The sequence below is a fragment of the Heterocephalus glaber genome, unplaced genomic scaffold (assembly GCF_053883595.1).
Source record: "Heterocephalus glaber isolate CG9 unplaced genomic scaffold, H.glaber_assembly_v1.0 deba00000594, whole genome shotgun sequence".
NCBI lineage: Eukaryota > Metazoa > Chordata > Mammalia > Rodentia > Bathyergidae > Heterocephalus > Heterocephalus glaber.
In genome coordinates this window covers 15,930,274-15,956,603 of record NW_028258151.1, presented here as the reverse complement: position 1 = coordinate 15,956,603, position 26,330 = coordinate 15,930,274, and the positions used below count along the sequence as shown (strand labels likewise).

Here is a 26,330-nt window from a genome sequence, read left to right as displayed (position 1 = left end):
TGGCTCAGCATTGCATTTGATGGACAGACTGATATCGTTTCTGTGATCTAATCCTGAGACCAGGGACCTGGGAGGCCACCTTCCCCTCTCAGTTCCTCCTAACATCTACTCCAGGACCCTGTACAGGGAGGAAAAGCTGGGGTTCTATGTGCTCCTCCCAAGAATAGGCACAAGAGCACTCAGAAGCCAGGCTTGTGTGGTGTTCTCCCTTCCTCTGTAGCCCACAAAAGTGCAAGGACCCTCTCTCCCAACATTCTTCATCTCTATTCCTCTTTCAGTCCTTGAGAAGCCTGTGAAAACTGGTACTGAGACCTCCAAAGTGCAGGAAGAGATGGCTTTTCCACCAATGCCAATTGCATTGGCTGACCACTAAGGATATCTACTCTAGCTCTGTTTATTGAGGGTTCTGAAGGGATGTGAGGGAAAATTAAACAATGACAGCCAGATCTGTCATTGACATCCCATAGCACAGGCTCGAGCATCAACCAATAGTTGGGTGTAACTGGCTACCTGACTCTAAATACTGTGAAACTTCAAGCACTTCATGTGGAGTCCCTCCTCTTTCTTCAAGTAGAGCTCTTCCTTAGTTGCCCTCTCCTTGGGGCTCTGCTAGGCATGCCAGGGGGGCAGGGAACATGACCCCAGAATCCTGACTTCCAGAGGCTGCACAGGAACAAGGCATGAAACTTTGAAGCTTGTACTTACCATTAACCTTGGAACTAAGGGGTCATACCTCATCAGAAACTTTGAACCGCTTCAGGAGGGCCACAAACTTCTGTTTGATGTTAGGTTGCTGTGGGGACAAATTGCACACTAGTTCTCAAATACCAACTTATGGTCAATTCAGTAGATACTGCCATGAGAGGACACAAAGTAGGGGATACAGTTCCTAGCCTCACACTGATAACCTCTTTAGGAAGACAGGCCTGTGCATGGTGAATTCCAGTGCAAGTTCCCAGAGACTGGGTGCAGCTGGGAGGAGGAGGTCTCACCTGTCCCTAGGTCCTTACCCATACCCTGATATCTTCCAGATGTGCATCTCCTTGTTCCTGTTCTTCAGATCTGGGAGCCAAATGTTGATTGCCGTGTACATACACAAACATTTCAGAACTGCATTTGCATTCTTCTCGCCTCATTGTGATCCCAGTTAGCAATACTCCATCTGTCACTCCTCCAAACCTGGAGCTTCCCCTCCTTGGCCTCCAGCCCATGCTGGTTAATTTCCGCCCTCTTGTCTCTTCTCCCTTAGCATCATCACTGTCCCTTATGTCTTGATGCTATGCCTTCTTTCTTCTCACATCTTTCTGGAACCATGGCAATGTCCCTCCCCCCACTGGCCAGTGTTCAGTCTTGTTTCCTCCAGAGTCCCCTGTGGTCCTTCCAGAGGCAAATCTGATTACATTACCCCAACTTGTCTGTCTCAGCTGTCCCTCTCCTGGATGTCAGACCTATAAGTCTGAGGGCCTGTCCTGCCTGCCTTCAATAAAAATTTCTCCCAAATCCACTTGGTGAAGTTTTTTTTTTTTTGAGACAGAGTCTCGCTTTGTGTTTCAGGATGACCTTGATCTCACTATGTAGCCCAGGCTGGCCTTGAACTCACAGCCATCCTCCTGTCTCAGCCTCCTGAGTGCTGGGATTATAGGCCTGTGTCACAATGCCCGAACCCTGGCTTACTTTTAAAACTTATTCTCTCAGCATCTCATCCAAGATGCTGTTGGAGGTAGCCTCTTTCCCTTTAGTGTCATCACTGTCCCTTATGTGAAGCTCACTTTACAGCACCCTTCCTTACTGTGTTGTAGCTGCCTGCTGAGACCAGTCTGTGTCATTAGACATTTGAGTTCCTGGATGGCACAAACCAGCAGTCTCCTGCTCTGGGACTAAAACTTAACTTGTGGTCATAAGTAGTTCTGCTTGAATGCCAGATTCACATCTCGGGAGAGAAACAACTGACTTGCAAGTAAGACTGACAGGCCTTCAAGAGAGGGTGGGAAGGGCACGTGCAACAAAAAAAAAACAAACTTCAATTTATAGTGAAAGAGAAGCATAAGACAGCACAGCAAGTAGATGAGTGTTTAGAACACCAAGCTCTTGATACGGAGAGAAGAATGCATATAGACAGAAGGAGAAAGTAAAGGACAATCATGATATGTTAAGAAACAAACTGGAAGGGCCTAGTAGCTTGCAGAACTACCTCTGGAGGAGTGGATATTGATGGGGACACTGATGTCTGTACACTGGGTGACACTATGGAGGAACCACAGGAAGGGGTGACTTAGCTCAGCAGCACCCTTTGGGGAGAAAACAGGGGCTGCTGTGACTACAGAGGAGAAAGAGAAAAGCTCAGTTGAAGAAGCCTAGGCCATTCTCCCTTCTCAGAGTGCCACGGAAGGAGAGGTTGGTCTCAGGAGAAGTGCCATCCAGAAGGCTCAGCTACCTGGCACAAATGAGCAGAACTCATACTCTCTAGTAACTGATGTGAAGGGTAATCCAAGTCATGGTCTGGAAGGTTTACACAGAAGCTCCATGATCTGAGGCTGACCTCAGAGGTAACAATGCTGTTCTATGGTAGGATGCCGGGCTTGAATATATATTTGGAAGGGCTGGCCTATGTTTCAGCCCAAAAAGGACAGGAACTTTGCTCTCAGGTGTCAGCCTCCAGGCTGGCTCAAGAGAAATGGAAACTGGAAATGTTTCTCCTAAAAGTTCCTGGCACTTCTGACCCTTCCTGCCCTCCATACAGGGGCTCCAGGGTCAGTAAGAAGACACCAAGGGGTTCAGGTTTTAGCTTCTTAGTCTAGGGCTCTTTTCACCAACCATAGGGACTCTTGAGGAAGAGTAATCCAAAGGCCTCTCGGTTCCAGGGTTATGAATTCATTATGGCAGGAGCTAAATCTAATGCTATTAAATCTTATCAAACCCAGAGTTTATACAAATCCCAAGTATTAGCCTATTATTTCTGGGAAAGTTCAACAAATGAGTAAAAACAGCAATACTAGCAAGAGCTGGCTTTCTTTCCATAATGGATGGCACTTCATTTGAAGCAATCATCTGGAAAGCGGGGAGGGTCAGGGTGTCTGAGGTGTTCTGTTCCTGGAGAAAGTATTTTATTTGTTCCAAATTCTGGAACAAGGGTCCTCAGTCTTTCTTCTAATGTGTATAACCCAAAGCTATAATACCCTCTCTGCCGTAGGAGCTGTAATACCATCTCTGCCTATCATTCTGATTCTTTTTAATTTTTTGCAGTGCTAGGGATCAAACCCAGGGCCTCATGCATGGCAGGCAAACTTTCTAGCATTGAGTACATCCCCAGTCCCACTAGGCCTAAATGGACCACTCCTCTCCTACCCTAGACTGAGAGTCTCAGCTGTGTCACACCATAGACCTGTGCAGCTCACCCTTGTGATGGCTGAGGTTGAGGTGAGTTTCCTCCGGGTCTTCTTTACTTTCCGTAAATCCTCATCTTCATAGAACAGGTCCTAAGTGGGAAGGGAATAGAATGAGGCTGGGAACCAGGCGTGGTGGTGCACCTCTGTAATCCCAGCACTTGGCAGAGGCAGGAGGATCGCTGCAAGTTTGAGGCCAGCCTGGGCTACACAATGAGTTCAAGGTCAGCCTGAACCACATAGTGAGACCTTGTCTCAAAAAACCAACCCTCCCCCCCAAAAAACCCAAAACAAACAAAAAAGAATGAGGCTTAGAAATCTCAGGAGCAGGCCAGGGATGTAGCTCAGTGGCGGTGCACCTGCCTCAAAAGGGCAAGGTCCTGAGTTCGATCCCCGGTACCAAAAAAAAAAAAAAGATAAGAAAAGAAATCTCAGGAGCTTTTAGATACTCCACAGGAGAGCTGTGGGAAGTACCTGCCCGTGCAATGGATCGTCGCTGCCTTCTTGCTCTGATGAAAAGCTCTCCTCCTCTTCCTCAGAATAGTTGTCAATATCAGGAGAGCGATCTGAAATAGATACCCTAGTAAGATGGCCTTGCCCTGGGGAGATCTGGCCTAAGAGGCTTTGATGAATGGGAATCAATACAACTGGACTGGAGGGGAGGGCCATAGCTATACTTCATTTTCAGGGACCTCCAAGATTCTCTTGCTGGGAACATTTCAGGTATGTCTTGTTCAGCTCTCCCAAGGTAGAGATCAGGGCACGGGCTCCCTCATCTTCTACAGGGTCTCCAAACACTGTACACATCTTTTTTTTGGTACCCGGGATTGAACTTGGGACCTTCCGCTTGCAAGGCAGGTGCAGTGCCACTGAGCTAAATCCCTGGCCCCACTGTACAAATCTTACCGGACAGCTTAGACTTGATTCCTTCATGGTCAATGGGCTGGCTGGACAGGGAGTAGATCTTTATTTCTGCCACAGGCACAGACACATCCTTCACATTGCTGTGCAGGCCAAGCACCAGAGCACCCTCATTAGGGTGCTGCATCACCTGTCAGCAAAGAATGTAGTGGAAACACCTTGCCTCAGCCAGCAGTAGGGCTGTCATTTCCATAAGTCCAAGAAACATGCAAGCCAATGGCAATGGCATTCTGCTAATACATTTTCCTTCTGAGTTCCAAACCAGTTCAATAAGGAAAAAGAGCTTTAGAACATGGGGAAATGGTCTTTTAGTCCCTCACTGGGGGGCCACAAAGGTTTTCATATTTAACAAAGTACACACAGATATATAACTATAAAACTCTTTGTGTGTGTGTGTGTGTGTGTGTGTGTGTGTGTGTGTGTGTGTGTATTTCTGGGGATTGAAACCAGGAAGCCACTGAGCTACATCCCCGGCCCTTTTGTTTACATTCTGAGCTAGGGTCTCATTAAGATGCCCAGGCTGGGCTCAAACATGTAATACTTCCGTCTTGGCCTCAGTAGCTGGGATTTTAGCTGTGCACCATGCCTGGCTAGAAATGACTTTTAAAATTGACTTGCGGCCCCTTTCTTCTTCACCTTTGTCAGGGTTGAGAGGATGTGCCTAGTACAAAGGAGAATTGCACAAGTAAGCAACACACTGAGAAGAATGGGAGCCTGCTTACTTTTTATTTTATTTTATTTTATTTTTCGGTACCAGGGATCGAACTCGGGTCCTTGCGCTTGTGAGGCAGGTGGCGCAACCACTGAGCTAAATTCCCAGGCCTATGGGAGCCTGGTTACTGTTGAAGAAGAGAATGAGAAATAGGGAAAGGGGAAACACTAGAATAAGCCCTATGGTGTTGGGCTGGAATGGAAGTTATCAGTGTGTGCTCATGGCCAGCTACAGATATTTATATGGAAATAGATATGATCTGTGTATATAAAAGAAAGTGCATTTATATACATATCTTTCCTAGATTTCTCTGCTGAGACAGACAAGCAATGAACCCTGAATTGGGAAAACAAGTACTCCTAGAATCCAATTCTTGGTTTTTAAATACTATTCTCTAGTAAAAACAAAAATGGCTGGGGATGTAGCTCAGTGGCACTGCACCTGCCAAGTGCAAGTCCTGAGTTTCATTCCTAGTACTGGAAACAAAAAACAAAAAGCCACCAAAAAGCCAAAACCAAAACCAAAACATGGACTCTTTAGAGAATCAGTTCATTCCAGGGATGGGTTATGGAAAGTATAGGATGAGTCTGGAATATTTGGTACTAGAAAGTAAGAAAGGATGTACAAAATAAAGGGCCATATCATGAAGGACATGGAAGACAGCTTACAGTGGTTCTCACTGGCCAATCTGAGACAACTGGAGTATCAAAATAAAAAATGACAGTACAAAAAAAATGATAGTACATTAAGCCCCATGAAATAAAAGAGGAATCCACAGGGCCATAACTGATACAAACAAGTGAATCAATGGGGGAAGAAAAGAATGCTCTACCTTGTAATAGAAAGTCAACTGATAAATATAGGAAGAGTGGTAAGATTAGAAATTCATGGTTTGGCTGTGTGTAGTAGTGCACACTTGTAACCTCAGCTACTTGGGAGGCTGAGGCAGAAGGATCACAAATTTGACAACTTAGTATGATACTGGTCCAAAATTAAAAAAGAAAGAAAGAAAGAAAGAAAAAAAAGAAAAGGAAGCTGGGGATATTAAGCCCTGGGTACAATCTCCAGTACTATTGAAAAAGAAAAAAAAGTCATGGTTTGGCAAGCATCAAAGTAATAAAATCAGGCATGATAGATGCTATGACTAACTAGTTGGTAAAAAAGATAGTTATATAGTCTCAAAATATCTCCACACAAAATATTTTTCATAAATAAGTACAAAATACCTATTAAGTTTATGGTAGGAAATTCTGGCAGACATTGTCTTTTTTTTTTTTTTTGGTACTGGGGATCAAACTTGGGTCCATGCACTTGCGCAGCAGGCGGCGAAACCACTGAGCTAAATCCCTGGCTCTTGGCAGACACTGTCTTAATCTTAACCAAATGATGGAAGTTACAACTGCCAGTAAAGACACAAATTGACATCACATGCACCTAGGCTACACTGGGAAGAACAGTACTACTTTGGTGGTAATTCTGCCAAAAATATACAAACTGAACCTAATCTTGAGACAACAGCAGATAAACCCATACTAAGGAACGCTGAATAAAATAAATAGCCTGTACTCTTTAAAAACATCAAGGTCTTGAAAGACAAGGAAAACCTGGGCACTGCTGCAGACTAAAGAAGACTAGAGACGTGACAATAAATTTGACCTGAATACCGAGATTAGATCCTGGGCCTCACGTGGTCACTGAGCACCTGTAATCCCAGGATGGGAGGCTAAGGCAGAAGGATCACAAGTTTGAGGCCAGCCTGGGGAACTTAGAGAGGCCCTGTTTCAAAATTTAAAAAGGGCTGAGATGTAGCTCAGTGGTACAGCACTCCTGGGTTCAATTCCCAGTATTCGCCCACCCTGCCCCACCAAAAAAAGTAAAATTAAACACCTGCCAGCTGGCTGGGGAAATCATTGGCTGGGTGGGAACAGCAGGCCCAGTGCCTTTCTTGGCTTTCCAACTTACAGGCCAGCAGTTTGAGACTGAGTTTCGCTCACCTCTGCCATGTTGATAAGTCCCACAGCCAGGGTCTTATAGCCCAAGATGGTCCGGTTCTTGTATCGCTTTCTCCTTTGCAACATGATCTGCAGCTTGTTGGCATCTCGCTTAAGGAAATGAGGGTACTAAGGAGCACAAGCAGATTCCAACAATTACTAAGCAACTTGGGGCTTGGGGGTTTGGGTCCTCTTAGAGGACACACAGCCCTTCTGTGTTTCAGTTTCTTTTGTTTGTTAACAGGGGTGGTGAGGGTGAGAAAGAAGCACCAGAGGGCTAATTCTGCTCAGGCTTCTCTGACAGCTTTGGGGTCCACAAACTGTCTCTTTCTTTGCTATTTGGTCAGGTGTTTTTTCTGTGCATCTTGATGTGGGCTACTGGGATGACAACAAAAGACTTGCTAGGAGGTATGAGGAGAGAAGAAAGATGAAGGTTACCATATGGGGCAAGAGGAGACTGGAGGTGGTGGGGCTTGCTGGGGTAGGTTCTGCAGATCACTAAGGAGTGGGCAAGGGCTGAGCATGGTATGGTGGGGGCACAATAGGTGGCTACAGTAGCATCTAAGGTAAGAGAAAGGAAGACTGAGCCACGGCATGCGTCTCAGCAGTCTACCTGGTCCCAGCACCCTACTGTGACTGGCTAAGGCACTGTACTGGCCTTTTAGACTAGAGACAAATATCTAGGCTATAGTTGGGTCTGGCTGCTTTTGAAGAAAACAGTGTCCAGGTTTGAGGACTGTTTGGGGACGGGACTGGGAGTGGGATGTTAAGAGTCTTAAGACTTAGAAGATTCTCACCTGAAGGGAAAAAGTTAACTGGAGCTCTGTTTCTACCAGGCCACTAGCTGGAAGGATGATCTCATTGGAACGAAGAATTCTTTTTGACCCCTAAAATGAAGAAAAACATTTGTCAAAGCTGTGCCATGAAAAATTGGACCAAAAGATCCATGGACTGTGTTTGCAAACAACTTCTAAACCCTACAAACATTCTTATGGGCCCAAATATTTGTCTTGGTTATACTTACTTGAATCAAGCTACTGCCACAGGTAAGATTTTACACACATTATGCTGTAGGGTTATGAAGGGTTTTCACAGGAAAATGATTTCTCACATTAGAGTTCTCCCAATTATCCTGGGGAAGCACAGGTATTGTCAGCACCTAAGGATGTGTACCACCCTGTTCACCTTGGGCTACCTTTCTTCCCCTCTAATAGATTCCGGCTGCATGGCCTTGTCCAAGTCCATGTGGATATGCTTTGCCATATCCTGAGTAAACACCTAGGAGTGGAATTGTTAGGTCTTAGGATAGATGAATAGTTAACTTTATGAGAAACTGCCAGGCCATTTTCCAAATTGTTGGTGCTGATTTTCATCTCTAGAAGCTCCAGTCATTCTACACCCACATCCACATTCAGTGTGGTGAGTTCTGACTCACTCATGGAATCTTACAGGTATGTGCAGAATATCATTGGATCTGCAATGTTTCCCTGACAACTAATTATATATATATAATATGTATGTATATATGTATATATATTACATATATATATGTAAACAAATTTTTGTGGTATTGGGGATTGAACCCAGAGCATCCTGCATGCAAGGTAAGTGGCTCTATCAGAGATATAGCCCCTGCCCCTGATAGTTAATTAGCGCCCTTTCATAAGTGTGCTGGGCATCCTTAAATCTCTATATTGGGTTGTTTGTCTTATTCATTCATTCATTCAATCATTCATTCATTTTATTTTTTTGAGACAGGGTCTTGCTATGCAGTTCATGCTGGCCTTGAACTCACTATTTATAGCTCAGGCTGGCATGGAACTTGCAGCAATCCTCCTGCTTCAGCCTTCAGAGTGCTAGGAGTACAGGCATGTGCTATCATGCCTGGCTATCTTGTTCTTGAGTTGTAAGAAATTTTTATCTTTATGTGCTTTTTGTCACATATGTGTATTGTAAATATTTTCTTGCCTACTCATTTCCTTAATGGTATCTTTTGATGAAATATTTAATTTCCATCAAGCCATTTCATTATTTGTATCTTTTCTTTTATGATTAACACTTTCTGGGTCCTAGCTGAAAAAATTTTTTGTCTATTCCAACACTGTGAAGTTTTTCTGTGGTATTCCAGTAGATACTCTGCTAAATTATAAGTTTCATAATTTTATTTTTTACATTGAGCTTTCTTTTCTGTTTCTAACTTTTGTTTACATATAATGCTGATTTTCGTTTAATTCAGGAAGAAAAATCTCCTAAATATAACATTTTACAATACTTTTATAATTAGAATAACATTATACTGATTAAATATAATAAAAGTGATTCTGCTTCCTCTCTTAGATAATGTCATTTGGAATAACTTCTATTACAAACAAGAATATTTATTTATTATTACATGTTTGCAGTACATAATCAAACAAGAATTTTTTTTTGAGACAGGGTCTTGGTGTATAGTTTAGGCTGTCCTTGAGCTCTCTATGTTGCCCAAGGCAGCCTCGAACTCATGGTGATCCTCCTGCCTCAGTCTGCCAAGTGGTGGGATTACAGGTATGCACCACCATGCTCGGCTCAAACAAGCATCTTAACAAAGTTTTCACTGGAGTTTGTTTAGGGTCTTTTGAATCAAGAAATCTCTGGGAAATGGCTCTCAGAAATACCAAGAGAATCTAAAGTGTAGGTTATAGAGACTGTTTTTCAGGTGTGATTTTGCTCCATAGGAGGCACTGAGCAATCTGAAGAAGCTTTTAGTTGTCACAGCTAAGGAGTATGTGTTCCTGGTATGTACAGAATAGGGGCCAAAGAGTTGCTAAAGGTCTTATAGCACACAGGACAGCCTACACTTGGTCCCAACTGTCAACAATGCCACAGTTGAAAAGCTCTGCTCCCCTGAGACAGGGTCTCCCCTGGAGATGCTGCTTCGTGGGCAGTCCTCCTTGCCCTCTCATGGGACCTGCTTTTTCCCCAGGACTCACTCAAGTACCATAGGGCTTGAAGGTGGGATAGGTACCCACGCTCCTTATTCATCACCAGCTCTAGAACATCTTCCTTCTAATTCCTTAAAAACCTCACTATGAATTGATATCTTTGGCTCAGATCACCCTGTATTCACTATGGGTGCCATCATCTGTATGTGGCAACCATTCCCGTTCACGTCTTCATTTTAGCTCTTGACTCACCTGTTCCTGTCTCCAGCACTGTTCTAGTCATAATTCTTCATGATTTCAATATATGCTTGCCCCTTTCTCCTTCCTTCCCTCCCTCTTGTCTCTTCTTCCTTTTTTCTCTCTCCCATCTTTCTTCTTTGCAGTACCAGAAATTAAACCCAGGGCCTCACACATGCTGTGCAACCATTCTACTACAGCCACATCCCCAGCCTAATATATGCTTTTTCTTACATACCAGCCACTACATCCCATTCCCTGATTCCTCTGATCTTATCCTCACCCCTACCTCACCAGTCATCCACGTAACTAGATCCAGACCATAGCACTGCCAATGGATGTAAAAGCAACCAATCTCAATTCTTGCTTCCCACTCTCTGGTCACCACCTACTATCTAAAAAGGCCCTGTACATACAAATGCCTGGGCAGGGTATGTGCATAGAGCCTGTGGAGATCAAGGCCATTCAGGATAGCCTGTGGCCTTCTGATAAGAACGATGGTGACCAACCCAACAGTAAAGGTTAATGGAAAAGTACATCAGCCATTCCCCCGCCAAATGGTGAGGTAACTAAAAACTAATAAAAGATCTTTTGAAATAAAGGTCTGGGTCTCTCTCTGAGGTAAAGCACGCAGTGCAGCTAAAGTGGTTTCATCTCTGGAACTGCAATTTGGGTCCCCCCCAATGTCTTTCAGGTAAATACTTAAGTTTTGAACCTATATAATATAGTTACAACAACATGTTACAATTCTAACATCTGTGTCAATTCTAGGTTGGTTTACTGATTATCCTCATTATGGGATCACATTTTCCTTATTTGGGTATGCCTGGTCAGTTTTTATTAGATTCTAAACTATAAACTTCTCTTTGTTGTATGTTGTTTTTTTGGCGGGGGGCAGTACCAGGGAGCTAACTCAGGACCTTGTGCCTGCCAGGCAGGCACAGTGCCACTGAGCTACAGCTGCAGCCCTGGATGCTGTATTTTTGTTTGTTTGTTTTTGTATTCTTACAAATATACTTGAACATGGGGAAAAAATAAGAACCAAGATACATCATGTAAAGGTACAAGATCCCAATGATGAATGTAGCTGTACTGTAGACCTAAAATGTACCAATAAAGTTAATGAAAAAAAATATACACTTGGGCCTGGGATTTAGCTCAGTGGTTCTGCCGCCTGCCTCGCAAGTGCAAGGATCCGAGTTCGATCCCCGGTACCAGGGGGGGAAAAAAAAAATATATATATATATATTTGGACTTTGTTCTGGGTTACAGTTAGATTTCTTGGAAACAGCTTGATCCCTTTAGGCATTACTAGAACCCAGCTTAGTCTAGGACCAATTATCCCCTGGACAATCTTTTTGTGTACTGTATCTAGTATCCCATGTATCATGCAGTTTTCCCATCTGACTGGAAAAACAGGCATTATTCCCAGCCCTGAGTGAGCTCTGGGTACTGTTGCCTCCACTATTTTGAGATCATTCTTTCCCAGCTTTAGGTGGTTTCCTCACACATGGGTACTGATGAATACTCAGGATACTCTCCTCCAGTACTGTTTTTTTTTTTTTTTTTTTTTTTTTGGTACCGGGGATTGAACTTGGGACCTTGTGCTTATGAGGCAGGCGGCAGAACCACTGAGCTAAATCCCTGGCCCTCCTCCAGTACTGTTTTTGCAAATTGCAGCACATATTGGTTTCTCCAAACTCTAAATTCTGTCATCTAAAAGCCAAGTCTTTTGGACTGCCTGCTCAGCTGTACCTCAGTCTGAAAACTGGGTCACAGTAAGGTCCACCTTATTTGTTTCCCACCTCTTAGGTCACTGTTATGTTTAATATCTTGAAAACTACTGTTTTATGCATTTTTGCCTGTTTTTTGGTTGTTTAAGGTAGGAGCTTTTAATATAGTATTTGAGACCATATATTCCTTAATAGGCTAAGATTAGATAACAATATATGAAGTACTTAAAAAGTTAAGACTTTTCTGCTCAATGGGAACCTGTTCTTAGTCATTTGGTTGAGTCTCTCCAGATTTTCTCCTTATAAATAGAACACAGAGAAGAGAGAATGCAGATAAGATCAACCTGTTTGCCTCTGCTAGTTATGGTCATTATGGAGAATGTTGCTATGAGCTTTGTTTATGAAGGATGCGCTGGGCTTTGCTCCCAGCAGATATTACTGCTATGTGTGGAAATATATTTCCCTTCTGATCACTGCTAATCATTAGCACTGTAAACATGGGCACAGACTGAAGATAAGGTATCTGAAAAATTTCTGACCCATCCATTGTGCGTAATGATTGTTTGTGATGGTCCTTGCAATACTTCCTGTCCCAGTAGTCTGCATCATTCATCACTGCAACCTCATAGATGATAGTTCTGGTTTCTACAAAATATTGGAGATGTATCCATAATATTTTATCAATTTGAATCAAGGACTTGTTACAGATTTTTTTTACCATTGTATTTTTTGATTTTTTGCAATTTAAGGGTACAAGGAAGGGTATTCAAAATTTATTGAGACTTCCAGGAAGATGGCAGAGTGGTAAGCAGTAACAAATTGACTTCTCCAAGAATTGGAATCCAGACACTTGGGAAAGTAAAGAAGGAGGGTGGTGGATCCCCAGGACCCAGGAAGGATCTGAAGGGAAAATTGGAGCCTACCGAGAAAGTGAAGAGATGGACCTCAATGAAGAAAAAGGAAGGAGTAATATGCAATTCCTCCCTCCCCAGTAGAAAGGAAGATAGAATCTACAGCAATACAGTGAAAGTGAGTGACTCCAGAGCCCTCCAGGGATAAACGTACCAGTGTAATGGAGCCGTGGATGCTGTGTGCTGCAACAGCTGGTGAGTGACTCTAGTCCAAGTGACTGCTGTGTCCTTGGAGACAGTGGTTGGTCAGATGCCATTTTAGGGAGGGGCCAACTGAACCTGGGACACAGAGCAGCTGTAGGTTGGCTTCGTCTCAGGGCTCCCAGTGTTAAAAACCCACAGTGACTGGGTGAGGGACAACTACAGGAGACATCTAGGATCAAGGAGCAGTAGTCAGGCTGATAAGAGACACCCAGCGTGTTTTGTTTTATTTTGTTTGGTACCAGGGATCGAACTCGGGTCCTTGTGCTTGCGAGGCAGGCGGCAGAACCACTGAGCTAAATCTCTGGGCCCAACCTAGAGTGTTAAAAGCTAAAAGACTCAGGTCTGAGCTCCATGACCAGAGACCAGGATAAGCCTGAACTTCTGTGGATTTAAAAGTACCAGAATGGATTTCTAGGAAGATTGTGGAGTAGTAAACAACAGAGAAACAGCCTCTCCGAGATTTGGTGTCCAGATACTGGAATATAGCAACATGAGGATGAGAAGGAGGGAAATGGGTCCCTGGGACCCAGCAAGGATCTGAAGTAGAATTGAAGCCTACTGGGAGAGTGAAGAGAGAGATTTCAACACTGAAGAAAGAGGTGGCAAGGGGCATTTTCTCCCTGAGTGCTGATTCACTTTGTGGGAGGGGTGGCTCAAACCTGCAGATGCATGATGATTACTGACAATCCCAGAGGACTCCATGGAGAAACACACCAGTGGAATGGAGCAGTGGATGCAGCAGACTGCAGTGACTGATGAAGTATTCGGGTTCAGATGTCCCCCAGGAGATGGTGATTGGCTGGTTGCCATCTTGGAGAGGGGCAACTGAGTTCAGAATTCAGAGTAGCTGCAGGCTGGCTCCATCTATTGGCTCCCAGTGTCAAGGTGAGGTGGAACCAAGTTCAAGTTGGTAGGAGGTCAAGGAGCCGAGTTCAAATTGGCAGGGAACTGAGATCAAGTCAGCAGGAGGCACATGTGTGTGTGTGTGTGTGTGTGTGTGTACATATAATAAATGAGAGATATTCAAGCAAGATGCAACCCCAGATTTCCAGCTCACCAAAGGCAAACCCAGGGGCAATGAGGTGGAACAATTCAAAGCCACCCACCTGTACTCTCTGAAATGGTAACAGCAGAAGTAACAAAGCAGATAAATGAAGCTCTAGAAAAAAAAAATCAAATCAGAAATAATTTCTCAGATAATTACAGAGATGGTGCCCATAATGAAAGACATGGTTAGTGACCCTAGAGCAGATACAGATAAAAATATGGAAGAGCTTACAACAATGATGGAAACCATAAACACCCAACATAGGAAAGAAACAGAATCCATGAAACAGATTTAAACAGATATCCAAGAGATTAAAAACTCCATTAAATGTATATGCAGCAGGGCCGGGGATTTAGCTCAGTGGTTCCAGTGCCTCCCTTGCAAGCACAAGGTTCTGAGTGTGATCTCCAGTACCAAAAAAAAAAAAGTATATGCAGAAGAATGAGCCAATGTGAGGACCGAATATCAAGAGAATATAGGGCTTGGGCCGGGGATTTAGCTAAGTGGTTCCGGCGCCTGCCTCGCAAGTGCAAGGTCCCGAGTTCGATCCCCAGTACCAAAAAAAAAAAGGAGAATATAGGGCTGGGGATTTAGCTCAGTGGTTTTGCCGCCTGCTGTGCAAGTACAAGGACCCGAGTTCAATCCCCGGTACCAAAACAAAACACAAAACAGATACAGACAATTGATTATAAAACAAAACAAGCAAAAAAAGGAGAATATAGAAGACAGGATTGCATTTAGCAATCACAAAAAGAAAGATTTCTTAAAAATAGCAAGGGACCACAAAAAATAATTTAACAGCTGCTAGATGATACAAAGAAGAATAATCTAAGATTTACTGGAGCCAATGAAAAAGCAGTAGATAGTGTAAATGACATAAAAAACCTGCTCACAAAAAAAGAGATTGAAGAGGATATCAAAAAATGGAAAGATATCCCTTGTTCTTGGACAGGAAGAACTAATATAGTGAAAATGGTCATATTTCTAAAATTGTTATACAGATTCATTGCAACCCCAATCAAAATCCCAACAGCATATCTCACAGATTAGAAAACACAATCCTAAAATTCATTTAGAACCAGAAGAGACCTGGAATAGCAAAGGCAATTCTGGGCAACAAAGGTAAAGCAGGGGTATCACAATTTCTGACTTTAAATTATACCACAAAGCTATGGTGATAAAAGCAGCATGGTACTGGCAAAAGAACAGACCTGAGGATCAATGGAACAGACTAGAGGATGTAGAAACAACTCCAGACATACTCAACCACCTTATCTTTGACAAAAGAGCCAAATACCTTCACTTGGAAGAAAGCCTCTTTATTTTTTAAACATTTTAAAATTTGTTGGTACTGGGGATTGAACTCAGGTCCTTGCACTTGCGAGGCAGGCAGCAGAACCACTGAGCTAAATCCTCAGCCCCTTAGACCCATATCTTTCACCACACACTAACCTAAAATCGAAATGGATCAAAGATTTAAATATTAAAACAGAAACAATAAATCTGCTGGAAGAGAGAATAGGTAGCACGCTTAAGGACATAGGAGTAGGCAAAAACTTCATGAACAAAACCTAGACCACACAGGAAATACTACAAAGAATCAACTGGGACCTCGTCTTATTAAAAAACTTTTGCACAGGGCCCGGGGATTTAGCTCAGTGGTTCTGTCGCCTGCCTCGCAAGCGCAAGGACCCAAGTTTGATCCCCGGAACAAAAAAAAACCAAAAAAACGAAAAAAAACCCCTTTTGCACAGCAAGAGAAACCACCAGCAGAGTGAAGAGACAACTCACACAGTGGGAAAAAATTTTCACTAGCTATTCACATAAAGGATTATTATCTAGAATATATAAAGAACTCAAAAAAATCAGAGCCCCCCCAAATTAAAAAACCCAGTGCAAAAATGGGCATCTGAAATGAATAGATACTTCCCAGATGAAGAATTAGAAACAGGGCTGGGGATTTAGCTCAGTGGTTCCACCACCTGCCTCGCAAGCGCAAGGACCAGAGTTCGATCCCCGGTACCAAAAAAGAAAGAATTAGAAACAGGAAATAAATATATGAAAAAATGTTCTACATCACTGATCATTTGATAAATGCAAATTAAAACAACTCTGGGTCGGGGATTTAGCTCAGTGGTTTCGCTGCCTGCTGCGCAAATGCAAGGACCCGAGTTTGATCCCCAGTACCAAAAAAAACAACAACTCTGAGAGGGGCTGGGGATTTAGCTCAGTGGTTCTGCCACCTGGCTCGAAAGCGCAAGGTCCCAAGATTGATGCCCAGTACCAAAAAAACAAAACAAAACAAAAGAAAAAAACAATTCTAAGATTCCATCTCACTCCAGAAAGAATGGCTATTATCAAGAAGTCAACCAATAACAAATAATGGAGGGACTGTGGGGATAAAGGAACCTTTCTCCACTGTTGGTGGGAGTGTAGACTGATGGAACCACTGTGGAAATCAATGTGGAGATTTCTCAGAAAACTAAACTTGAGGTTCCATTTGACCCAGCTATTCCCCTTCTTGTTATCTTCCCCAAAGAACTAAAAGCATCAAATTAAAATAACACTGAGGGCCGGAGATTTAGATCAGTGGTTTCACTGCCTGCTACATAAGTGCAAGGACCCGAGTTCAATCCCTGGTACCAAAAAAAGAAAAAAACAAAAAACAAAAAAACCACTGAGATTCCATCTCGCCCTAGCAGGAATGGCTGCTACTAAGGTCAATCAATAACAAATGCTGGAGGGGCTGTGGAGAAAAAGACACTTTTCTCCACTGTTGGTGGGAGCGTAGACTGGTGCAACCACTGTGGAAATCAGTGTGGAGATTTCTCAAAGAACTAAAACTAGAGATTCCATTTGACTCAGCTATACCCCTTTTTGGTATCTTCCTGAAATAATTAAAAGCATCATACCACAGCAATATATGCACACCCATGTTTACAGCAGCACAGCTTATAACAGCTAAATCTTGGAAACAGCCCAAATGCCATCAACTGATGAGTGGATAAAGAAGATATGGGTTTTTTATATGATGAAGTACTACTGTGCCATAAAGAAGGGTGAGCTTGAGACATTTATAACTAAATGGATGCACCCTGAGATCATACTCCTAAGTGAAATAAATCACACATGTGTTTAAATATTGAATTGTTTCTCTGGTGTGAGAAATTGAAAGTGGGAATAAGGAATGAAATACATAATGGATGTTGGGAAATGAGAAGTAAGTGTTCAGATGGGAAGGCGAACAGGGAGGAGGGAGGGAAAAAGGAAGGGACAAGAAAAAAAAGTGAAAATAGAAGGAAACAATGGAAATAAGCTTTTGTATATAGGGAGGGAAGGGGGCTTGATGGGGGGAATGGGATAAAATAAAATAAAATTTATTTAAAATGAGAAAAATGCACAAACAAAAAACATATTCACAGAAGTAATGGCAGAAAACTTTCCAAGCATGGAAAAAGAATTTGACATACAGAAAAGTGAGGCATATTGAACTCCAATTAGCCATGACCAAAAAAAAAAAAATCTATAATCAAGGCATATAATAGTCAAGATTCCAGAGATTCAACACAAGAACAGAATATTAAAAGCTGTTAGAGAAAAGAAACAAATCACTTATAAAGGAAAGCCCATCAGAATCACAACAGACTTCTCAACACAAACCCTCAAGTCAAGGAGAGCTTGGAGTGAAATATTTCAAGCCCTAAAAGAAAGCAAACTCCAACCCAGATTCATGTACCCCACAAAACTATCTTTCAAAATTGATGGAGAAATAAGATACTTCCACGACAAAGAACACCTGAAGAAACTCATGACCATCAAACCAGCAGTCCAAAATGTTCTGAAGTATATTCTAGAAAGAGATAATGAGGGACTTGCTTTGGCAGCACATATACTAAAATTGGAACAATAATGAGGACCAGAACCCCATGAACCCCAACAGAATGAATCCACCAGGGAAGGCAGGCAATTAAAGGGAAAGAAAGGGAATCAACAATATGAAAATAATGACAAAGATAAGTCAATATATATCAGTTATAACCATCAATGTGAATGGTCTCATTCACCAATCAAAAGAAACAGACCAGGCCGGGGATTTAGCTCAGTGGTTCTGTCGCCTGCTGTGCAAGAACAAGGACCCAAGTTTGATCCCTGGTACCGAAAAAAAAGAAAAAGAAACAGACCAGCACAATGCATCATGAAACAAGATCCAACAATACGCTGCATAAAAGAAACACATTTAACTCAAAAAGAAACTCATAGACTGAAAGCCAAAGGATTAAAAACAATACTCCAGGGCTGGGGATTTAGCTCAGTGGTTTCACTGCCTGCTGCGCAAGCGCAGGGACCCAAGTTCAATACCCGGTACCAAAAAACAAAACAAAACACAAAAACAATACTCTGGTAACAGGAACCCTAAAAAAGCAAGGGTAGCTATTCTATTTTCAGACAAAGTGCACTTCAAGCCAAGACTGACCAGAAGAGACAAAGAAGGTCACTACATCCTGGTAAAGGGAACAATCCAAGAGGAAGATATAACAATCATAAATATATATGCATCAAATACCAGCACACCTACCTGCATAAAACAAACACTATTGGATATGAAAAATCAGATAGGCACTAATGCAACTGTAACAAACAGACAGAACAAATAGACAAATCAACAAAGAAATATCAGAGCTGAACCAAACCTTTGAAGATATGTTCTTAGTAGATATCTACAGAGTGCTACCCGACAACAACACAATACAATTCTTCTCAGCAGCACATGGAACTTTCTGCAAAATAGACCACATACTAGCTCAAAGAACGTGCTTAAGTAAATGCAAAGGAATTGAAATTACCCAATGCATATTATCAGACCATAGTGCAATGAAACTGAAAATCAATGGCAAAAGAAACCACAAAAACTATATAAACACAAGGAAATGAAATAATACCCTCCTGTACAACCAATGGGTCATGGATGAAATTAAAAAAGAAATTAGGGCTGGGGATTTAGCTCAGTGGTTTTGCCGCCTGCTACGAAAGCACAAGGACCTGAGTTTGATCCCCGGTACCAAAAAAAAAAAAAGGAAAAGAAATGAGGCAGTTTCTACAATTAAAAGATAATGCCAATATGACATACTGGAACTTATGGGATGCAATAAAAGCAGTCCTATAAGGGAAATTTACAGTGGTGAATTCCCACATCAGAAAAGGAGAGCAACCTCAAATAAATAACCTAATGTTGAACCTCTAAGTTCTAGAAAAAGAAGAGCAAACCACATATGAGAGAGGAAATTATAAAGATCAGAGAAGAAATTAATGCAATGGAGACTAAGAAAATAAAAAGAATTAATGAATGGAGGAGGTGGTTCTTTGAAAGATTCAGTAAAATAGACAAATCCCTAGCCAATCTTACCAAAAAAAGGAAAGAAAAGGCTCAAATTCATGCAATTAGGAATAAAAAGGGTAAAATTATAACAGATCCTGCAGAAATCCAGAGGATCATCAATAGTTACTTTGAGAGCCTGTACTTCAATAAGATGGAAAACACAGTAGATAGATTCTTAGATACATATGAAATATCAAAGCTGAATCACAAAGATGTAAAAATTCTAAATAACCCAATATCAGTCAATGAAATTAAAGAAGTAATTAAAAAAAACTACTAACCAAGAAAAGCTCAGGCCCTGATAGATTTCTTGATGAACTCAACAAGAAGTTTTAGAGAAGATTTAATGCCACTACTCCTTAAACTCTTTGTTGTAAATTTTTTTTTTTGAGACAGGGTTTTGGTGTGTAGTTCAGGCTGGTCTTGAATTCACTATATAGCCCAGGCTGGCCTCGATCTCACGGGAATTCTCCTGCCTCAGCCTCCCAAGTGCTGGGATAACAGGCATGCGCCACAATGCCTGGCCTTCAAACTCTTTAATGAAATTGAAAGAGAGCAATACTCACAAAATAATTCCTGGAAGTAAGCATTACCCTGATACAAAAACCAGAGAAGGATCCTAACAAAAAAGAGAATACAGGTTAATCTCCTTAATGAACACAGATGCAAAAATCCTTAATAAGATACTGGCAAACAGAATGTAGCAAGTCATCAAAAGAATTACACACTGTGACCAAGTAAGAATTCATCCCAAGGATGCAGGGATGGTTCAACATATCCAAATCAATAAATGTAATACACTACATTAACAGAGCTAAGGACAAAAACCACATGTGATCATCTCAATAGACGCAGAAAAAGCACTGGACAAAGTTCAACAACCATTTATGATAAAAATCCTACAGAAAACTGGGATAGTCTTTATCTCAATCTGACAAAAGCCATCTATGACAAACCAACAGCCGGAATCATACTAAATGGCACAAAAACTGAAAGCTTTCACTCTAAAATCAGGAATAAGACAAGGATGCCCACTATCACTGCTCCTGTTCAAAATAGTTCTACAAACATTACCCAGAGCAGTTAGATAAGTAAAAGAAATAAAAGGAATATGGATAGGAAAGAAGAAATTAAATTATCATTATTTGATGATGACATGCTACTCTACATAAAAGATCCCCCAAACTACCAAAAGACTCGTAGAATAACCAAATGTGGCAGCATAGCAGGGTACAAAGTCAACACTCAAAAATCAATAGTGTTCCTGTACATGAATAACAAACTCACTGAGAGAGAAATTAGGGAAATGGTAACTTTCATCCTAATTTTGGATGCAATAGCATCCAAAAAAATGAAATACCTAGGAATTAATTTAACAAAGGAAGTAAAAGGGCTTTATACTTAAAACTACAGAACTCTGAAAAAGAAGACTAAGGAGGATATCAGAAAATGGAAAGATATTCCCTGTTCTTGGATAGGAAGAACCAATGTAGTGAAAATGGTCATACTTCCAAAACTGTTATACAGATTTAATGCAATCCCGATCAAAATACCAACAGCATTCCTCACAAACCTGGAGAAAACCCTCCTAAAATTCATTTGGAACCAGAAGAGACCTAGAGTAGCAAAAGCAATTCTGGGCAACAAAGGCAACGCAGGGGCATCACAATCCCTGACTTCAAGTTATATAGTACTACAAAGCGATAAAAATAGCATGGTACTGCCAAACAGAGCCAAGGATCAGCCAAGGAACAGAATGATGTAGAAACAACTCTAAGCACACTCAGCTACTTTATCTTTTTTTTGTACCGGGGATTGAACCTTGCACTTTCGAGGCAGGCGGTGGCACCACTAAGCTAAATCCCTGGCTTGAAAGATAGCCTTTTTAATAAATGGGGCTGGGAAAACTGGCTTTCCACATGCTAAAAACTGAACCTAGATCCATATCTTTCACCATGCACTAAACAAAAATCAAAATAGATCAAAGGTCTAAATATTAAACAATTACTATGCTGGAAGACAAAATATGTAAAACTCTTAAAAAAGCTTCTGCACAGTGAAAGAAACCATGAACAGACTGAAGAGACAACCCCCAAAATGGGAAAAAATTATTACTAGTTACTCCTTAGGCAAAAGACTATCATCTAGAATATATAAAGAACTAAAAAAGATCAGACCCTCCCAAATTTAAAGAACCAATCCAAAAATGGGCATTTGAAATGAATAGACAGAAAAAAGTATAAACAGCAAATAAATATATGAAAAAAATGCCCAATACCACTGGTCATTCAAGAAATTGCAAATTAAAACAACTGAGAGAAAGAACTCACTCTAGAAAGAACAGCTATCATCAAAAAATCAACCACTAACAAACGTGGGCAAGGCTTGCTGGGAGGGGATGAACCCTTCCCCATTGCTGGTGAGAGTGTAAACTGGTACAGCCACTATGGAAATCAGTATGGAGATTCCTCAAAAAACTAAAACCAGGGGTTCCATTTGACCCAACTGTTTTCCTCCTGTACTATCTTCCCAAAGGAGTTAAAAGGATCATACCACAGTGATACATGCATACCCACGTTCATTGGCAGCACAATTTATAATAGCTAAATCTTGGAAACAGCCCATATGCTCACCAACAGATGAATAAAGAAAATGTATTTATATACAATCAAGTACAACTCTGGCATAAAAAAGGATAAAACTGAGTCATCCGTAGGAAAATGGATGCATCTCAAGACCATAACCTTTTGTTTTTTTTTTTTTGAGACAGGGTCTTGCTATGCAGTTCAAGCTGGCCTTGAACTCAGTATGTACCCCAGACTGGCCTCAAACTCATGGCAATCTTGCCTCAGTTTCCCAAGTGCTGGGATTACTGTTGTGTGCTACCATGCCCAGCTCAAGACCATAATTTTAAGTGAAATAAGTCAGACATACAAGTTTAAATACTACATTGTTTCTCTTGTGTGAGAAACCCAAAGGGTAAATAAGGAGCATAATGGAAGATAGATGGGCCGGGGATTTAGCTCAGTGGTTTTGCCGCCTGCTGCGCAAGTGCAAAGACCCAAGTTTGATCCCCGGTCCCCCCCACCCCCCAAAAAGGAAGATAGATATTGGGAAGAAGGAAGAACATGTTCAAATGGAAAAGGGGAACAAGGGAGGGAGGGAAGCAAGGGAAAAGGAAAAAATTGAAATAAAGCCTTTGTAAATGAGGGAAAGAAGGGTTGAAAGGAAGGGAGGGGAATGGGAAAAAAAAGAATCAAGATGTATTATGTACAGGTACAAATGTCCTATGATGAATGTTATCAATAAGTATGACAAAGAAGTATTGATAAAGATAAAAAAATAATTGAGATTTTATTCTTGTAGTCTTGTGAATAGACATGGATTATGGGGCCTCTCAGCTTTTTCATACAAGTAAAGAACTAAAGCCTTTACTTTCAGAGAACATATGGAACTTTAGTTAGATGCTCGCAAAAATTCAGATAACTGGTACAAGATGCTAATGAGGAATATAACTGTATTGTATACCTAAAATGTACCAATAAACTAAATGGAAAAAAAATTCAGATAACTGCTGGGCATGGTGGCACATGCTTATAATCCCAGCACTTAGGGGGGTGAGGCAGGAGGACCGCTGAGTGTTTAAATCAGCCAGGGCTAAATAGTGAGTTCAAGGCCTGCATGAACTACATAGTGAGGCCCTGTTTCAAAAACCAAATACAAACAAACAAACAAAAAATTCAGGTAACCTCTACTGCCTTAAACAAATTACCAAACCGTTGACAGGATGAGTGTAAGGGATATTGTTTCCCAGATAACCACGGGAGCCCTGGGAGGGCTCCACACTGATCTACTATTTTATAAGCGCTAAGGGAGTCCCTGGGGCTCCACCCTTCTTCCTAGGAGTTAGTGGGACCACAGTATGGAGAGTCCCAAGGCTGAGAGAGGCCCCATGGAGCTCTACTCTTCAAGTAAGGCACCAGTGCTGACCACCAGAACTTTGAGCAGTGATGCCTGCTTAGAAAGTACTTGAGTATCACAAAGGACGCCTTGGGTAGCTGATGGATCTTGTCCTTCTGCAGAGGATGTCTTCTGAAGAATGACAGACCTAGTTTTTTTCTCTTCATAGGTCTCAAGACATGTCATGAGAAACATCCTAGAAAACACCCACAGAGCCCAGTGACCTTGCCATTAGGCCATATCCTTCAACAGTGGGAAAGATCTCACCATGTCAATCTGGAAAAGGAACAATTTATCTACTATTGCAATATGGTTTGAGTCCATTATAAACTAGGAAATGGTGAGAGATGGGTACAGAATGGCAGTTTAAATAACAATACCATTTTACAATTAGATTGGTTCTGCAGCAATCATGGAAAGTGGAATGAAATTCCTTATGTTCAGATTTTTAAGATTCTACCTCTGGAAAAACTCCCAAACAAAGGTATTGAGAGTGGCCTCTGAGAAAAAAAAATATTGGTGATCCTGTCCTCAGATCCCCACCTATCTTTCAGGGGGATATGGGTCTCTCCCATCTGGTTAATAAAGACAACTACACTGAGAGGTCTCTTAGACCTCTCCTTGTAATCCTCAGGACAGTAAATCAGTTCCCTTCCCTTCAAGAGACTCAGAAACTGCACCAGAACCTAACACTCCTGAGGAACTCAGTATTCTTCAGCCCCCTCATCATGCTCCTCAGACAGCTTTAAGCTCCACAGGACATTCCCAGAATGATGTTTCCTACTCCTCTAACTCACAACTCATCCTACCCTGAGAGAGGTCCCAGGAGCAGAGGGGACTACTTGAGCCCAGGTCTCTTGTTCAGTTGCAGATATCCAACAATGTAAAAAAAAAAGGCCAGGCCAATTTTCAGAGAATCCTAGTAGGTTTAGAAGTGTGTTTCAAACTCTGACCCTCACTTTTGATCTATTGTGGTGAGATGTCCAGTTCATCTTGGCCACTTGCTGTACCTCAGATGAAAAACAAAGAATCCTAAAAGAGGATGGGGGAATGCAGATGAACAACATGTTTCAAAAGGAAAAGAAATCACCTTTGAGAGGGTGTTGTCTATCCCTTCAACAGAACCAAACTGGAACTGTAATACTAGCGGATGGGCTAAAAATGTCTGACATGGTAACTGCCCTTACCTTGGGAATACAAAGGTACATTAAGAAATCTGTTCATTGGGCCAGGGATTTAGCTCAGCGGTTCCACTGCTTGCCTTGCAAGCACAAGGACCCGAGTTCGATCCTTGGTACCAAAAAAAAAAAAAAAATCTGTTAATTATGAAAACGTGAAAGAGATCACACAGGGCAAAGAAGAAAATCCAGTTGTCTTCCATAGCTGATTAGAAGTTTTTTGTAAATAAACAAAACTTGAGTCATCTTCCAAGGAGGGCCAGGCACTGATGGGACATCATTTCATTAGTCAATCAGTCCCAGATATTTGGTGAAAATTACAAAAACTTCAGATGGGCTCCCGGACCCCTATGATCCAATTGCTGGATACAGTCTTCTTTGTATTCAACAACTGAGATCTACATAAAAATAAAAGGAGAGGGGGTGAGAAAAAGGCCAAAATTACGGCTGTAGCAGTTGGCGATGCTTTAAACACACCCAAGGCACCTAAGGGAAACCCAAGGACAATTGAGGAAAGGGTTCTTGTTTTAAATACAAAAAGACTGGACACTAGACACATGACTGTACCAAGTCACCATTCTGGCCTTGCTCCAAGTGTCAGGTGTCCAATGTGCCTGACTCATGGCTCTGGAGGATTGACTGTCCCTGTTCCCAGAGAGGGGCTGGGACAGCCAAAACCCTCACATCCTGCTCTGATGAAGATTAAAGGGGCCTGTGGCAACTTATAATGCCCCTGTCCATAGGCATCTAGGAATCCTCAGTGACCCTGGATGTCATGGATAAACAAATTCAATTATTCTATTTTAACTTCCTTCTCTAAAACACTCTCCTTCAGATTTATAGCCATAATTGAGGTTGAAGGGATCCTAGCTAGAGATTCTTCACGCCATTTTAATATGTCAATTCAAAGGTCAAATGTCCCAAATATGACTTTCTGGTGCTACACAGCCATACAAAAATTTAAAAAGGAGCAGTTGCTAACTCAACTCCTAGAGGTAGTCTATCTTCCCAGGCAGGTAGCTGTCATTCATTGTAAGGAAAGGCTGACAGGGAGACAAACAGGACAGCCTTGCAGCCCCTCAAGACCCTAGCCTTATTCCCAGTTCCTCAGGAACCATTCTAGTCCTTCCTGAAGGAATACAGTGTCAAGTTATAAAAACCCTACATGGAAAATGATCATTCAAATTTTCACAGGACTAAGACTACTCTTGTAAGCCTCTGGAAGATCTGAGGCTCCTCTTAAAAAATATAAGACCCCAGTTTGGCTCTGAGTACATATAAGTAGAGTCACCATAAATACACACTGGTAGCCTATCTAACATCTGTCTTTGCCTCCATAGGCTCCTGAAAAGTTCATCAAGCCCTCTTCCATTACCATATACAGACACTAACTCCTTTCTCATTGCCTTCTGACAGGCTTCCCTTAGTCCAGCCAGTGAGCCATATCATCCTAAGGTAGTTGGGAGAGTACATAATAAATATCTAGCAGATAGGTCCTATAGTCCCTTTCAGCATGGAATAGCTACATGAAGACTGAGACCTCCACTCCCTCAACAACCCATAAAGAATTATGGGGATGTATGCCTTTCAGGTTGAAATGAGGCAGGAGATTAGGGTATGGGAGGGTGGCTGGAGAATAGGATGTAACCTGTCAATTACAAAAAACCTGAATGGAGGCTGGGCAACTGGATATAACCTGACAATCATGGGAAACTGTCAAATCACAACCAGGATACATACACAGATCAACTTCT

General features: G+C 41.8%; 1 protein-coding gene across 2 annotated transcripts in view; it reads right to left on the bottom strand.

Moving 5' to 3' along the window:
• The window catches only part of Pacs1 (phosphofurin acidic cluster sorting protein 1), a 190,224-nt gene that overhangs the window by 21,396 nt on the left and 142,498 nt on the right, over nucleotides 1–26,330 (bottom strand). For both annotated transcript variants that reach the window (XM_004852334.4, XM_004852335.4), the window contains exons 3-8: nucleotides 7,805–7,894; nucleotides 7,011–7,136; nucleotides 4,290–4,434; nucleotides 3,858–3,949; nucleotides 3,396–3,476; nucleotides 734–793 (exon numbers count right to left, since the gene is read on the bottom strand). In XM_004852334.4, the coding sequence (XP_004852391.1) occupies nucleotides 734–793; nucleotides 3,396–3,476; nucleotides 3,858–3,949; nucleotides 4,290–4,434; nucleotides 7,011–7,136; nucleotides 7,805–7,894 (594 nt within the window). The remainder of the gene's footprint in view (nucleotides 1–733; nucleotides 794–3,395; nucleotides 3,477–3,857; nucleotides 3,950–4,289; nucleotides 4,435–7,010; nucleotides 7,137–7,804; nucleotides 7,895–26,330) is intronic.